This window comes from Chiloscyllium plagiosum, chromosome 29 (genome assembly GCF_004010195.1).
Source record: "Chiloscyllium plagiosum isolate BGI_BamShark_2017 chromosome 29, ASM401019v2, whole genome shotgun sequence".
In the NCBI taxonomy this organism is placed as follows: domain Eukaryota; kingdom Metazoa; phylum Chordata; class Chondrichthyes; order Orectolobiformes; family Hemiscylliidae; genus Chiloscyllium; species Chiloscyllium plagiosum.
In genome coordinates, this window is record NC_057738.1 from 32,471,281 (window position 1) to 32,485,231 (window position 13,951).

At 39.1% G+C, this 13,951-nt stretch overlaps 1 protein-coding gene across 6 annotated transcripts in view; it reads right to left on the bottom strand.

The window, feature by feature from the left end:
* Nucleotides 1–13,951, bottom strand: part of LOC122564494 (dnaJ homolog subfamily C member 13) — a 150,592-nt gene that overhangs the window by 109,902 nt on the left and 26,739 nt on the right. For all 6 annotated transcript variants that reach the window (XM_043719456.1, XM_043719454.1, XM_043719455.1 and 3 more), the window contains exons 3-5: nt 5,089–5,164; nt 3,308–3,457; nt 125–166 (exon numbers count right to left, since the gene is read on the bottom strand). In XM_043719456.1, coding sequence (XP_043575391.1) covers nt 125–166; nt 3,308–3,457; nt 5,089–5,164 — 268 coding nt within the window. The remainder of the gene's footprint in view (nt 1–124; nt 167–3,307; nt 3,458–5,088; nt 5,165–13,951) is intronic.

Genomic DNA, 13,951 nt, shown 5'->3' on the forward strand with positions numbered 1-13,951 from the left:
ATTTTCAGAAACAAGAACCATAACTTGAAAGGATGCTATCATCATGGCCATGGTATTTTACAGTGACACTCCGTTATATTCATAGCAGGTTAAAAGTGCTGAAAGAACATGGATAGCAACTGACCTTTCCAGTGATTTTCCCCTCTGAAAACTCTGTTCTGAAGCGCTGCATGATGAAAATGAAGGCATAAGTTATTTTGCAAAAGAAAGTGTAGAACATAATTACTTTTCATCATTAAATAAAATATCTGCATCAACATGTCATTCCATAGTTAGCATTTACATTCCATTATTTAAATTTACCATGTGACCAACAAGACAGATCCCAAGTTTCAGCAGCAGATCTGGCAATGTTCGTGTTGGGAGAAAGAGAATGAATGTTTCAGGTCTATGAAGTATGGTCAATCTGAAAAATTAACTCTTCATTGATCAGCCAGATTTGAATACTGCAGCGTTGTCTGTTTTTATTTCTGATTTCGAGCATCTGCAGCATTTTATTTTTCTCCCAAGTGTGACCTTTGGTCTGTGCCAAATAAGCTAATCAGTGGCTGGATATGGAATGACACGTTAGCATGTGTCATGGCAAAATTAAAGAACAAAGCATTCCTACTCCTGATCACTAATCCGGTGACCTCTCCTACAGGTGCACATTTATGGACCAAGAGCAAATCATGAAATGTTAAGACATTGAGGAAATAATTGCTGACATTCTAGCCACTTTTGTACGACAATGACACGGGACTGCAAGCCTGTCTTTTGTATTTAATTTTACTGCGAAAACATAGATATCACGCGCAAATATTCTCCAATTTCTTAGAAGTAGATAAAATAGTTTCTCCTGTAGAATTCTCTGCAATGGAATTCTCTTTCACAAATAGTGAAAATGATTAAGGCCAAAACATTAAATGGTTTCAAGGAGTTAGATATAGTCCTTGGGGCTGAGGGGATCAAACAGTATGGGGGCAAAAGCAGAATGGCAGAGCAGATCCAAAGGCCCAAACAGCCTACTCCTGTGCCTATACGCTGCCTGTTTTCCTTATTTTAGAAGTAGATCATGAAACAGTGTGGTATTAACTGGGGCTCAGTTCCAAAGAAACTTCAGTTAGGCAATAAAGTTTGATAATAACGAACTTGAAACCAGTGTGAACTGACTATCATTGCCCATTAGTGCATACACAGTCAAATCAAGTTGACTGATTCAAGATTCAATATTGTATAAGTTGTGTGTTCAAGGTGCACTCTTGAGGGAGGAGCTGCTCTGCCTCCAGATAATATCAAAGGGTTCCCAAATCAATATTGCCACTAACTTGGGAGCTCACCACCCAATATCCTGTCTAATACTTACTCCAGCATCACTTAGAATATCAGTCACTTAGGCATATGTTATGTGGGAACATGATGTGCAATAAGCAAAATCACATTTCCTAATAATTACATTAAACAAAGCACTTTAGAACTCCTACAGTTGAGAAACACACATCTATAACTCTTAAGGAAAAAGTCACAGGGAGGCCTATTGGCATTATCCCAAGACTGCTAATTCAGGGAGCCACACATTGTTCTGGGGACCCGAGTTTGAATCGGGCAGATGGTAAAATTTAAATTCAATAAAAGTCTGTAATCAAGAGTTTAATGATGACAATAAAACCATCTTTGATAGTCAGAAAATACCATCTGGTTCACTAATGTCCTTTAGGGAAGGAAACTGCCAATCCGACCTGGTCTGGTTTACATGTGACTCCAGATACACAGCAATGCGTTTAGCTCTCTTCGGTTAGGCATTAGGGCAATAAATGTTGACTTAGCCAGTAAAGCCCTTATCCCATGAACAAATAAAGTTTAAAAATCTACAAACTAAGCCAGATTATTTAAAAAAAACAATTCAGACATTTTAAAATGCAAGCAAAAGGCCAGAGGTTGCTGCATATTTCTGGCCGAGTCACACGTTTGAGAGATTTTTCTATTGATATGCAATAAAGCAATCCCCTGTTCTTCTACACAAAAGACATATAGTGGTTTGAGATTAGAGACCCAAGGTTTGTAACAGGCTTTGCACCATGACCCAGGTGGGAATCTATCCAGAAAGACTAGCTAAAAGTTTAAAATAGATGCACGGATGCTGCCTGACCTGCTGTGCTGTTCCAGCAATAAAGTTTCGACCTAAGGTTTGTAACAGGCTTTGCACCATGACCCAGGTGGGAATCTATCCAGAAAGACTAGCTAAAAGTTTAAAATAGATGCACTGATCCCAAATGAAACCAGCAAGACAGCCTCTTCTCCCAACTGCTACAGGTACAAAATTATCTAAACTACCTTCTTTGACCAACACTCCTTTTAAACCTTCCACCAAGAGTGGGGCTGGGGTTAATTCCCACGTCAAGCACTGAGAAAACTGCGACAGATTTGTCCACACAATGATCAAATGAATGCACCGCCAGTTAGTTACTAATGAAATTTAGTTGAGAAAAATGTTTCCTACACTAAACTTCTCATTGGTTACAAGAAGCATTTCACAAGTTACACAAGCTGTGAACTGCACTTTTATTAGTCTGAATCCATTGCTCCACTTTGACAGTCATGGATTAATTCTGAAATAACACCGAGGACCCACCTTTTCTATTTAGCACATTGCAAAAATTTTGCCCTCAAGTTACTTCAGCAAAATTATAATTATTACAGGTACAGCCACAGGAATAGTCTCAAAACAAAAACCAAAATGAGGTCAACAGGAAGAATGGGTAAGATGATAATGTCACAATTGTTAGTGCAGAAAGGGACTATTTGTATCAGCATCAGCTCTCCAAACGAGCAACAGTGGACAAATCTCAGCATGGCTGCAATGTCAGGTATATAGACCATACACTACAGCAATCTGATTGAATCAAACAGCATGGTCCTCTAGTTGTACCCAATAGTGAGCATATGGATCATACTCAACCAGCCCACACCAGCAAAAAAAAAAAGCTTGCTGACTAATTCTAAATACACAAATGTCTTCACTAATATCAATTCAATGCAGTCAAGTTTGCAACATGGCTCACTTATGTTTGCCAAAAGCAGTATACATTTTGTACATGGGATATTGTTATTAAAATACACAGGAACTTTACAATCTATAGCTCCCCACTTTCTTCAATTGAGTCCGCTGCCAATCAAAACTTTTTATTAATTTGATAAAAAAAGTGACAGATCATTTGAAATTCGGCATCCTTGTACTTGTGCTTACAAGCAAAAGACAAAATGCTTCAGCAACATGTCTCTCTCCAGCATTTTTAAAACACAGTTTTGAAGATCAAGAACAACTTACCAGTGCCTCTGTTAGCAACTCTGTTCTATGTTCAGTAGAAAACTTTAGGGTTTCAGATTTTTTCCCACTTCCTTTGCGAAATGTTAAAGTGAATTCTGTTCCTTGTCCTCTCCCCACAGGGCCAATGCTGCAAATATCACCATAAGGCCACTAAAAGGAAAAAGAATTTACTGGAATAAAACATTTAAAGTTTAGATGTGAGTTGAATGATGTACTTTAAGACTGTATGTTGAAGTTGCCGCTACATTTAACATCACAGATACAAAAGATATCAACCTTAAAGAACTTGCATTCGTAAATACAAGTTCAGCTGCTGTTGGGTTTCCATTGGAATTAAGTGATTTGTAAGGAAAGGGTTATTTGATTTTAGTTTTTCCAATGTTGGTTTGTTGAGTGAGCTTCAGTTGAAGAATGAAAATAAAAGGTTTGCTGTATTTTGGATAAATGTAGTTTAACCAACTTTTATTTAGGCAATGGGAATTAAAAGAAATACTAGACAAAATAACAGAGTGCTGGAGAACCTAAACAGGTCTTAGAGCATTAGTGAACAGAGAACCAGAATTAACATGGAGTCCTGAAGAAGTGTGACATACTGGATTCCATGTGAATTCTGTTTTTCTTTCCACAGGTGCTGCCAGACCTGCTGAGGTTCTCCAACATAGTGTTTATTTTAAATTTCCAGCATCCACAGCATTTTCTTTTAGCTTACAAGACAGTACTATCATTGGATGATAAAAAGTTACAAAGCAGCTTCAATCAGGCACCTTCCTGAAAAAATACCACTGATCTGAAAATTCCAAGAGAGTGTTAATTTAGGGGAGTATATCTGTGAATTCTCATGTCCTTCCACCATAATTAGTGTGGAACGATAAATAGAGATTGGAGAAGTATTAAATTATTATGCAGGTAACTAGAAAGACTTAGAAAGGATATTGGAATTTGAGACAGCCCAAAAATCCTGGAAGACCAAGCTCGAGAATTCTAATGTATCTGAATATTCCAGTAAACCCTCCAAGTACAGCCAGAATTATACACAAGTAAATTGTCAAGACTAATTTATCATTTTTAAAAACAGACTCGTCAATAGATGAACACTTATTTCAGGCAACTTATAAACTTATGCTTAAGGATAATAATCCAGAATGTGGAGAAGCCGGTACTGGACCGAGGTGGACAAAGTTAAAAATCAGACAACACCAGGTTATAGTCCAACAGGTTTATTTGGAAGTACAAGCTTTCAGAGCGCTGCTCCATCATCAGGTAGCTAGTGTAACAAGATTATAGGTCACAGAATTTACAGTAAAAATAATCCAATAGGAATGTTTTCTGCTCCAATCGTTGCTCAAATTCACAAGCTAGCTTCCAGAGTAAAAGCATCTACCTGCACCCTTGTACCAGGTTATAGGTACAAATGATGGCCAAGGACAATGGCTAGTAGCAATCTTCACAATGACCCAATGCACATGTTAAAAAAGCCAGAATCCGAAATAAATTTTTAAAAATTAGTTGATGCAAAGCGTTTAAACAGAGTGAAACTTTCACAGAACTAGCAAGCATTTGAAGGGGTGGGAAAATGCACTAAATAGCAAAGAAAAAAGGTGGAAGTGAAGATAACCAGGGAGACCATGATTTACACACTTTGCAATAGATTTCCTCAACAAATTTTATTTCCAAACTACTAGATTGCATTATGTACAAACCAAAATGAGAGATATAATTTATAGCAGAGAAACAGGCAGTTGGCTTCAAACAAATAGAAGTGTCACGAAAATGATAATTACCTGATTAGTAACTTCTAGAGTACCAGGATTGTATGTGGTTACAGCATGTGTACCAACTGAAAAAACTCGCTTGTATCTAAAAAGGAAAACAGGGCACATGGACAATTCAGTTTCAGCATATCATAGTCAGTATCTTTTATACAAACACTTTTGTACATTATTTAAGATATTGTTAAGATTAAGCAAAATAATGCCAAGAGGTCAGTGATTAGATACAGGAGCAGACATTACACCACTCAGCCAGAGTCTGCTCCATCATTCAATCATGGTTGATAAAAGTTTCTCAACCCCATTCTCCCGATTTCTCCCAGTAACCCATGATCCCCAAGAACCCACCTCAGTCTTAAATATACTCAATAAGCTGGCCTCCACAGTCTTCTGTGACAGTGAATTCCATAGATTCACCACTCTGAAGATGTTTCTCCTTATTTCAGTTCTAAAAAAGGTCCTCCCTTTACTCTAAGGATATGCCCTCGGGTCCTAGCTTCTACCAATGGAAACATCTTCCCAATATCCACTCTGTCCAGATCATTCAGTATTCTGTATGTTTCAATTAGATTCCCCCTCATCTTTCTAAACTCCATAGAGTATAAACCTCAAGTCCTCAACACTTCTGTTAAGCTGTTCATTCTTGGGACCATTCTCATGAACCTCCTATGAAAATGCTCCAGGGCAGTCCATCCTGGGGCCAACACCGCACACAATACTCCAAATGTGGCCTGACCAGAGCCTTAAAAAGAGCCTCAGAAGTGCATCCCTGCTTTTATATCCAAATCCTCTCAAAATAAATGCTATCATTACATTTGCCTTCCTAACTACCTACTCAACCTGCAAGTTCATGCTGAAGGACTCCTGGACTAGAACGCCCAAGTCTCTTTGCACTTCAGAATTTTCTCCCCATTTAGAAAAGTCCATACCTCTATTCTTCCTACCAAAGTGCTTGACCTCACACTTTTCCATGTTATACTCCATCTGCCACTTCTTTACCCAGTCTAACCTGTCCAAATCCTTCTGCAGCCTCCCCGCCTCCTCAGTGCTACCTCCACCCATCTTTGTATCATCTGCAAACTTAGCCAGAATGCCCTCAGTTCCTTCATCTCAAATCATTAACGTATAAGTCAAAAGTTGCAGTCCAAACAAACACTGAACCTTGTGGAACACCACTTGTCACCAGCTGCAATCCTGAGAAAGTCACTTTTATCCCCACTCTCTGCTTTCTGCCAGACAGCCAAGCTTCTATCCATGCTAGCGCCTTGCCTCGGACACTATGGGCCCTTAGCTTACTCAGTAGCCTCCTGTGCGGCTCCTGTCAAAGGCCTTCTTGAAGTCAAGGTAGATAACATGCATCAGCTCTCCTTGGTCTAACCTGCTCGTTACTTCCTCAAAGAATTCTAGCAGATTTGTCAGGCAGGACCTCTCCTTGATGAAACTATGCTGACTTTGCCCTATTTTTTCATTCACTTCCAAGTATTCAGAAATCTCATCCTTTCCAATGGATTCCAGGATCTTACCCACAACCAAAGTTTGGTTAATCAGTCTATAATTTTCCATCTTTTGCCTTACTCCCTTTTTAAAAGGTGTCACATTAATGATTTTGCAGTACTCTGGGACCCTCCTTGATTCTAGCAATTCCTGAAAGGCCACAAACACCTCCACTATCTCTTCAGCTACCTACCTTAGAACACTGGGATGTAGTCCACCTTGTCTAGGTGATTTACCCACCTTCAGACCTTTCAGTTTTTCTAGCACCTTCTCAGAGCTGATGGCCACCGTACACAGTTCTACCCCTCACTTAAATTTTTGTGTTTTGTTTAAATAACATGCTTAATTGGTTTAGTTTTAAAAATTTAAATGGCAACTCAGTGAAAAAATCATTCCCATATAACACAAGTTGCATAAATTCAAGTACCAGAATGCAAGTCCTGAAAATCTAAGAAATTCCTTTAAGCATCTCGAGCCTTGCAGCTAAAGGCCAACTGATATTTTAGGTCTCACGCTTTGCTCAACATAATACATTGCACTCCAAAAATTTTAGTTTAAGTCTTTCAAATAAGCTAATTTGAAAAACTAAGCAACAACACCTCCTCTACTGTCTTTATATCCTTTTCAGAACAAGGACACCAGACCTGTTCAGTGGTCTAGCCACATTCGACAACTACCTTGTATTCTGCTTTTCAATCCTCCAAAAATGAAATTTAAAATAAAATACTGGCAAAAAAAAAAGCCATTATCAGCTTAATGTCACTTGTGAGATTAAGCAACTACCCAATGAATCTTTGCTCCCATACAATTTAAATGCATTGGGAATTATATAGCATTTTTATTCTCCCTAATCAAAGTAAACATAAAAAGACATTATTCCACAAAATATTTAAACAGCCACCCAAACGCCCTACATAATGTAACTCAAAAATACCATGTAAACAATGGAGAATGTTTAATGAACCCAACTTGACAACAAAATGCATACACAGAACTTAAGCTTTTAATTCTAAAAAATTCAATTCATAATTATGGTAATCCTTTCATATTTCATTAAAATTACATGATTAAATTATGAATGATTACTTTATTTCTATTGCCACAACTCTGCACTTAATGCCATAATGATTTGTCAGCGACATATTTAGACCTAGTCAACCTAGTGAATGCACACCTCCGACATCCATAATGAAATTCATTCTACATTCTGTCATAGCCTTTTTCATTATGATCTCAACCCTACAATTTGGTGTCATCTACAAATTTTGAAATTGTATTTCTGATTTCAGATTTCAAATCATTTATAAGTGAACAATGGTCTCAGCACTGATACTTGTAAAGCACCAGGTGTTTTGCCAATTTAAATACTTGCTGTAGATCCTTCGTTTTCTGGGTGTAACCAGCTATCCAGTTGCTATATAGTCTGTTACTTATCAATCACCATATTACTACCCAAAACATTGGAGATAAAAACAGTTCACATCAATATGAAAATTATTCCCACCCGCCAAGAAGCTGAAAGCACTGAGCAGTAATTGAGTCTGGACAGATTACTGGGCTGGTTAAGAATATTTAGAAGGGTACAACCATTGGAGTCTGGGGATCGATGACAATAAAATAGAGAACGATGGATACAAAAAATACACCAATAGATTTTAAAGCCATGATGAAAAGTTTAAAACCAAAAACTATTGCTGGATTGGGAGTCTATGCAAGTCAGTCAACAAAGTGATGGATTAGCCCTTCTTCAGGAAGAAGGGCTAATGCCCGAAACGTCGATTCTCCTGTTCCCTAGATGCTGCCTGACCTGCTGCGCTTTTCCAGCAACACATTTCCATCTCTGATCTCCAGCATCTGCAGACCTCACTTTCTCCCCAAAGTGATGGATTAAACATACGAGTCAAAACACAGCTATCAGAGTTGCGGGTGACCTCAGGTTTACAAAAGATAGCACATAGGAGGTCGATGAGATCGCATGGAGACAGAGTCATAGAACTATACAACTTGGAAACAGACCCTATGGTCCAGCTCGTCCATGCCAACCAGATATCCAAAGCTAGTTTACTCCTATTTGACAGGATTTGGCCCGTATCGCTTGAAACACTTCCGATTCTTATACTCATCCAGATGCCTTTTAAATGTATTTGAACTAGCCTCCACCATTTCTTCTTGCAGCCCATTCCATATACACACCATCTGCAGTATGAAAATTTGTCCCCCAAGTCCCTTTTAAATCCTGCCACTCTCACCTTAAGCCTATGCCTCTAGTGTTGGACTCTGCTACCCCGGGGAAAAGAATTTGGCTATTCATCCTAGCTATGCCACTCATGATTTTATCATTTTTAAGGTTACCCCTCAGCCTCTGACACTTCAGGGAAAACAGCCTCAGTCTATTCCATAGCTCTCCCCATAGCTCAAATCCTCCAACCCTGGCAACATCTTTGTGAATCTTTTCTGAACTCTTTCTGGTTTCACAATATCCTTCCCATATCAGGGAATCCAAAAATGGCCTAACCAATGTCCTGTACAGCCAAAACATGACCTCCCAACTCTTATACTCAGTGTATTGAACAATAAAGTCGAGAGTATGGTGCTGGAAAAGCACAAGAGGTCAGGCAGCAAAGGAGCAGGAAAATCGACGTTTCAGGCAAAAGCCCTTCATCAGGGAGAAGGGCTTTTGCCTGAAACGTAGATTCGCCTGCTCCTCAGGTGCTGCCTGACCTGCTGTGTTTTTCCAGCACCACACTCTTGACTCTAATCTCCAGTCCTCACTTTCACTGCACTGAACAATAAAAGGCAGACCAAACACCTTCAGTATCCTGTCTAGCTGCAACGCTACTTTCAAGGAACTATGAACCTGCACTCCAAGGTCTCTGTACAGCAACATTCCCCAGGACCGTACCATTAATCTGCCAGGTGCTGGCAGGTGGGACAGATTGGATTGGGATATCTGGTCGGCATGGACAACTTGGACCGAAGGGTCAGTTTCCATCCTGTACATCTCTATGACTCTTAAGTGTATAAGTCCTGCCCTGATTTGCCTTACTGAAATGCTGCACCTCATGTGCCTCCAGGTAACAAAATGATAGTGAGGGTTTTAAACTAAATGACTTAAAAGGTGAAGTCAGAGGTGTCTAATGAGAAATGAGACTTGATAGAGAAGTTTGCAGGATTCACAAGAACAGGGAGTACATCTAATTGCGTAGTTTTTTCAGAGAGCCACACGTACAATGAGTAATTGCCCATTCTTTATGATGTATACAGGAAAAGGTGCAATTTAATTTGTGCCTTTTCAGGTTATTTTTCCACAGACAACTAACTGGATATTAGATTTGACTTAATATTGGTTCACTGTTTCACTACAGAGTTGCCAAGCACACACAGGCTCCTGTACTGTATAACGTAACAGGAACTCCTCCAATACCTTCCTTGCCTAAAGATCACAGAATCCCCAGTGTGGAACCAGACCATATAGCCCAGAGTTCAAACTGACCCTCCTAAGAGCATCCCTCCCAAACTCACTCCCTTTACCCTACCCCTGCATTTCCCATTGCTTACCCAGCTAGCCTGCACATCCTTGAACACTATTGGCAATTAGTGCAACCGATCCAACCAACCTGCATATCTTTGTTCATATACATACTGTTGCTCCATTGGTTTGTAAAGCTCCATCAGTTTGCAAAGCTCCACCTTATTAGGAACAGTGAAATCTGCCAAACCATTAGGGAGTCAGGAATTACATTTAATTAACTACTCCAGACAACCTCCAACAAGTCTGTGAAACAGATTTAACAATGGTACCTGATAGAAGAATGCGATAAAGACACTGTTGTGATAAGCAAATGCATTGAATGTGCTAGTCCTGAACACTACTTGTTAAATGCCATAAAATTCCATTGTTGTGTTAACTATTGTTGAAAAAAATCCAATCAAGGAATCAATGAAAATTTGGAGATTCCTGAAGAATAGATAGTCATACCCAGTATCAGTGAAATTTCAATAAATAAATTTTAAAACTTCTAAAGAAATAAGCTAAAAATAACCACCACAAACCATCTGACCTTTGGCATTTGAGCTGACAATACCAAATCTCAGACAAGTACTTAAATATGAACTTTCACAGCCATTCAGGGAACTTGCACATTTTTGTAAAAATGTCTGCCTCAGGTTGGACAAAAGGGAAGTTTGAAACTCATGGAAGTGAATGGCTACTAACAAACCACTTTCAAAAGTATATTATGTTCTTCCACATCTAAACTAGACTAGGGTAAATTTCAGGTGTTAATCCTCAACACAACATGGACATAAATTTATTTAACCAAATAAAGTTAACTTGTGAACATGGAGGCAAATCATTCTTTGTCATCGTTTAAATGATCACACAGAAGCTGTTTGCAGGCAGTCCAAAGTTAAACTTTCAACACAATCTATGAAGCTGATCCGTAATGGGCTAAGACATATTATGCAGCCAGATTATGTAACGTGCTTCTAAAATTCACCTGAGAATCAAATTCCTAATTATTCAAGGAACAAGAAACTTCAACCTACTAAATCTTTTGCTTTACAAGATGCTCACTTCATGTTCAACTCATTGAACCATTCAAGGGACCATGCCTTCCATGTGGGAAACCAGAAGTTGTAAACCAGAGATAGGGACTACTATCTGTAAAAGAACTTCATCGTATTTGGTAACCATTTAATTTAAGTGCAGATGTGAAACATTACTCTTAATTAAAGTTTTCAAAATCTTGCTGCTGAATGATTTAAATAGGACACCCACTCAAAAAGGTAAGGCAACCTTTTTCCACTTAAAAAAAGGATACTGATCACAGTCTGTAGGGAGAGAACATGCATTCTGTCCAGGGTGATTTTTAAGCATTTTGCCATTTAGCACCTAGTGATGCACCATGACCTAAATGTTTAAAATATTTAGTTATCCCCATATAAGATTCAATCTGTTAGCTGACAGGTAAATTATCTGGTTTTCTTTTTGCACAAAATGCCACCTGCAGAAGTCCCAGGACAGCTTCAGTTCAGCATTGTAGACCATGAGTGTCCTCAAATATACCTTTGTAGCAGCAAAGTCCTATTGTTTGTTATTTATGCTGAGACTTTTAATCTCCAGAGTTACTTGAAGCCGTTTCACGTGAAACTTGGTAATTCGACTCGAAACCTGAAATCTTGAGGATAAATGCACTACTCACAACACTTGTGTAGCACACCATGCATAGTCAAGCTACAAGTTCCTTTCTTTTAGTGGAGGGGGTACAGTGGGCATGGAATTAAATCTCATTCTGGCCAACTTAAAATTGCTGCAATTCTGAACACAAATGCAAATTTTCTGCACTCTAGCAAATCTATCAACATGTTTACATTTGAACAGTCTCCCACAGCATCAGCAATACTAGTACATCCATTATGCAGTGGCTTTTCAATCAACAATGACTTACACTGCATTTTTGAACAAGTCTCATACATACTTCCTGCAATTAAACAACTGTTTGCAGCTTTGTGAAAAACACTATAGAACTAGTTCCAAGTGATATTTGGGCACTTACGTCTCACAGTTAAGATGGTGGCTCATTTGGCCTTTCCAATGTAACAGCAGCTTAATTTCACTATAAAATTTTCTGCAAGTATGTTTTCACCACTTTATCAAGTAGATCACTCCAGACTTCAATAATATTTGATAAAAAGATGGTCGCTTAATTTTGCCTATATTCCTTTGCCAATTCAAAAATTTATGATTTCATGTTTTGCCCAATGTACCAGAGGATTCAGTATGACCATGCTTGTTCTGTCAAATCCTCTCAGCTTTGAATATTTCACTCAACTCTCTCCCTACTCCCTCTACACCTCTCCCCCTCATCTTTAGTCATCTATGGAAAGCAATCACAATTTCTCCAATGTGCCCTTATAACTCAAAGTCCCTTACTCACCAGCATCATTTTCGTTAACCACCCCTGCACCTTTTCCAATACCTTAATATTCTTCAATACTGAAACTCAGGCGAACTGAGTGATTGGTAAAGGTTCAGTATGACTTCCTTGTTTGTGCACTCAATGCTTTTATAAAGCCAAGTATCGCCATACCCTTTCTGAACAATCTTATCCTCCTGTTGTTCCAAATTTCAAAGATTTCTTTAAGATCAACCACATCCCAATTCTGAGTAATATTTATATCGCCTTTCCACATTGAAGTGATGCATTTCGAGAACAACAAAACTTGCATGCATTAAAATTGTATCAATCATATCTGCCCATTTCACCATCTAAGCTCTATTGCTGGTGAGAATGGTTTGATTACAATGAAACTGCTAAAGGTAAAATAAAGCTCGAGTTCAGAATAGGTAACCACTTAATTCTGAAGAATATTGGTATAGACTGGAACTTTGACAGGTAACAAGGGAACCAACACAAAAATGGAGAGTTATTTTTCACAAACTTTCAATTTCAGCAATGATAGCATAATATTGTCGACAGAATGATGGTTTGATTCTGAGTTCTTTAGAGGCACCAGCTTATTTTTGTTTCTTCACTCAAATGCTTGCTTGCAAGATACAGGAAGTTAATGTGCACTGCACTGTCTGGTCCAGGTGTATTTTGTTACAGTCCTGTCTGGAGGCTGTCACAATCTTAACTCAAAGTTGCCTCGTGCCATTCTTTCAAAATTATCTATCTCCACTGTTCCAAACAGTAAGTCTTACATAGATGAAGTGTACACCACACAATCCCATTTGATCATTGAATCCCTACAGTGTGGAAACAGGTCATTCAGCCCATCAGGTCCACACTGACCTCTGAAAAGCATCCCACCCTGACCCACTCCCCTATCCTACCCCTGTAACCCTACATTTCTCCTGGCTAACCCACATAGCCTGCACATCCCTGGGCACTATGGGGCAACTTAGCATGACGCATCTACCTAACCTACACATCTTTGAACTGTGGGAGAAAACCCACAAAGACATGGGGAGAATATGTAAACTCCACACAGACAGATGCTCGAGGGTAGAATCTAACCTGGTTTCCTGTGTTGTGAGGCAGCAGTGCTAATCACCAAGTCACCCAGCCAAGCACCTGCTAGTTACAGACAAAAAGCTCTCTTGTTGCATTTCAACTATATGGGCGGCACAGTGGCACAGTGGTTAGCACTGCTGCCTCACAGCGCCAGAGACCCGGGTTCTAAATTGCCCGCAGTGTTAGGTAAGGGGTAAATGTAGGGGTATGGGTGGATTGCGCTTCGGCGGGTCGGTGTGGACTTGTTGGGCCGAAGGGCCTGTTTCCACACTGTAATGTAATCTAATCTAATCTAAACTCTAAAACAGTTCATAGCTCAAAAGAAAAAAGTGGCCCTTTACACTATGAATAAAGTGCAAAAA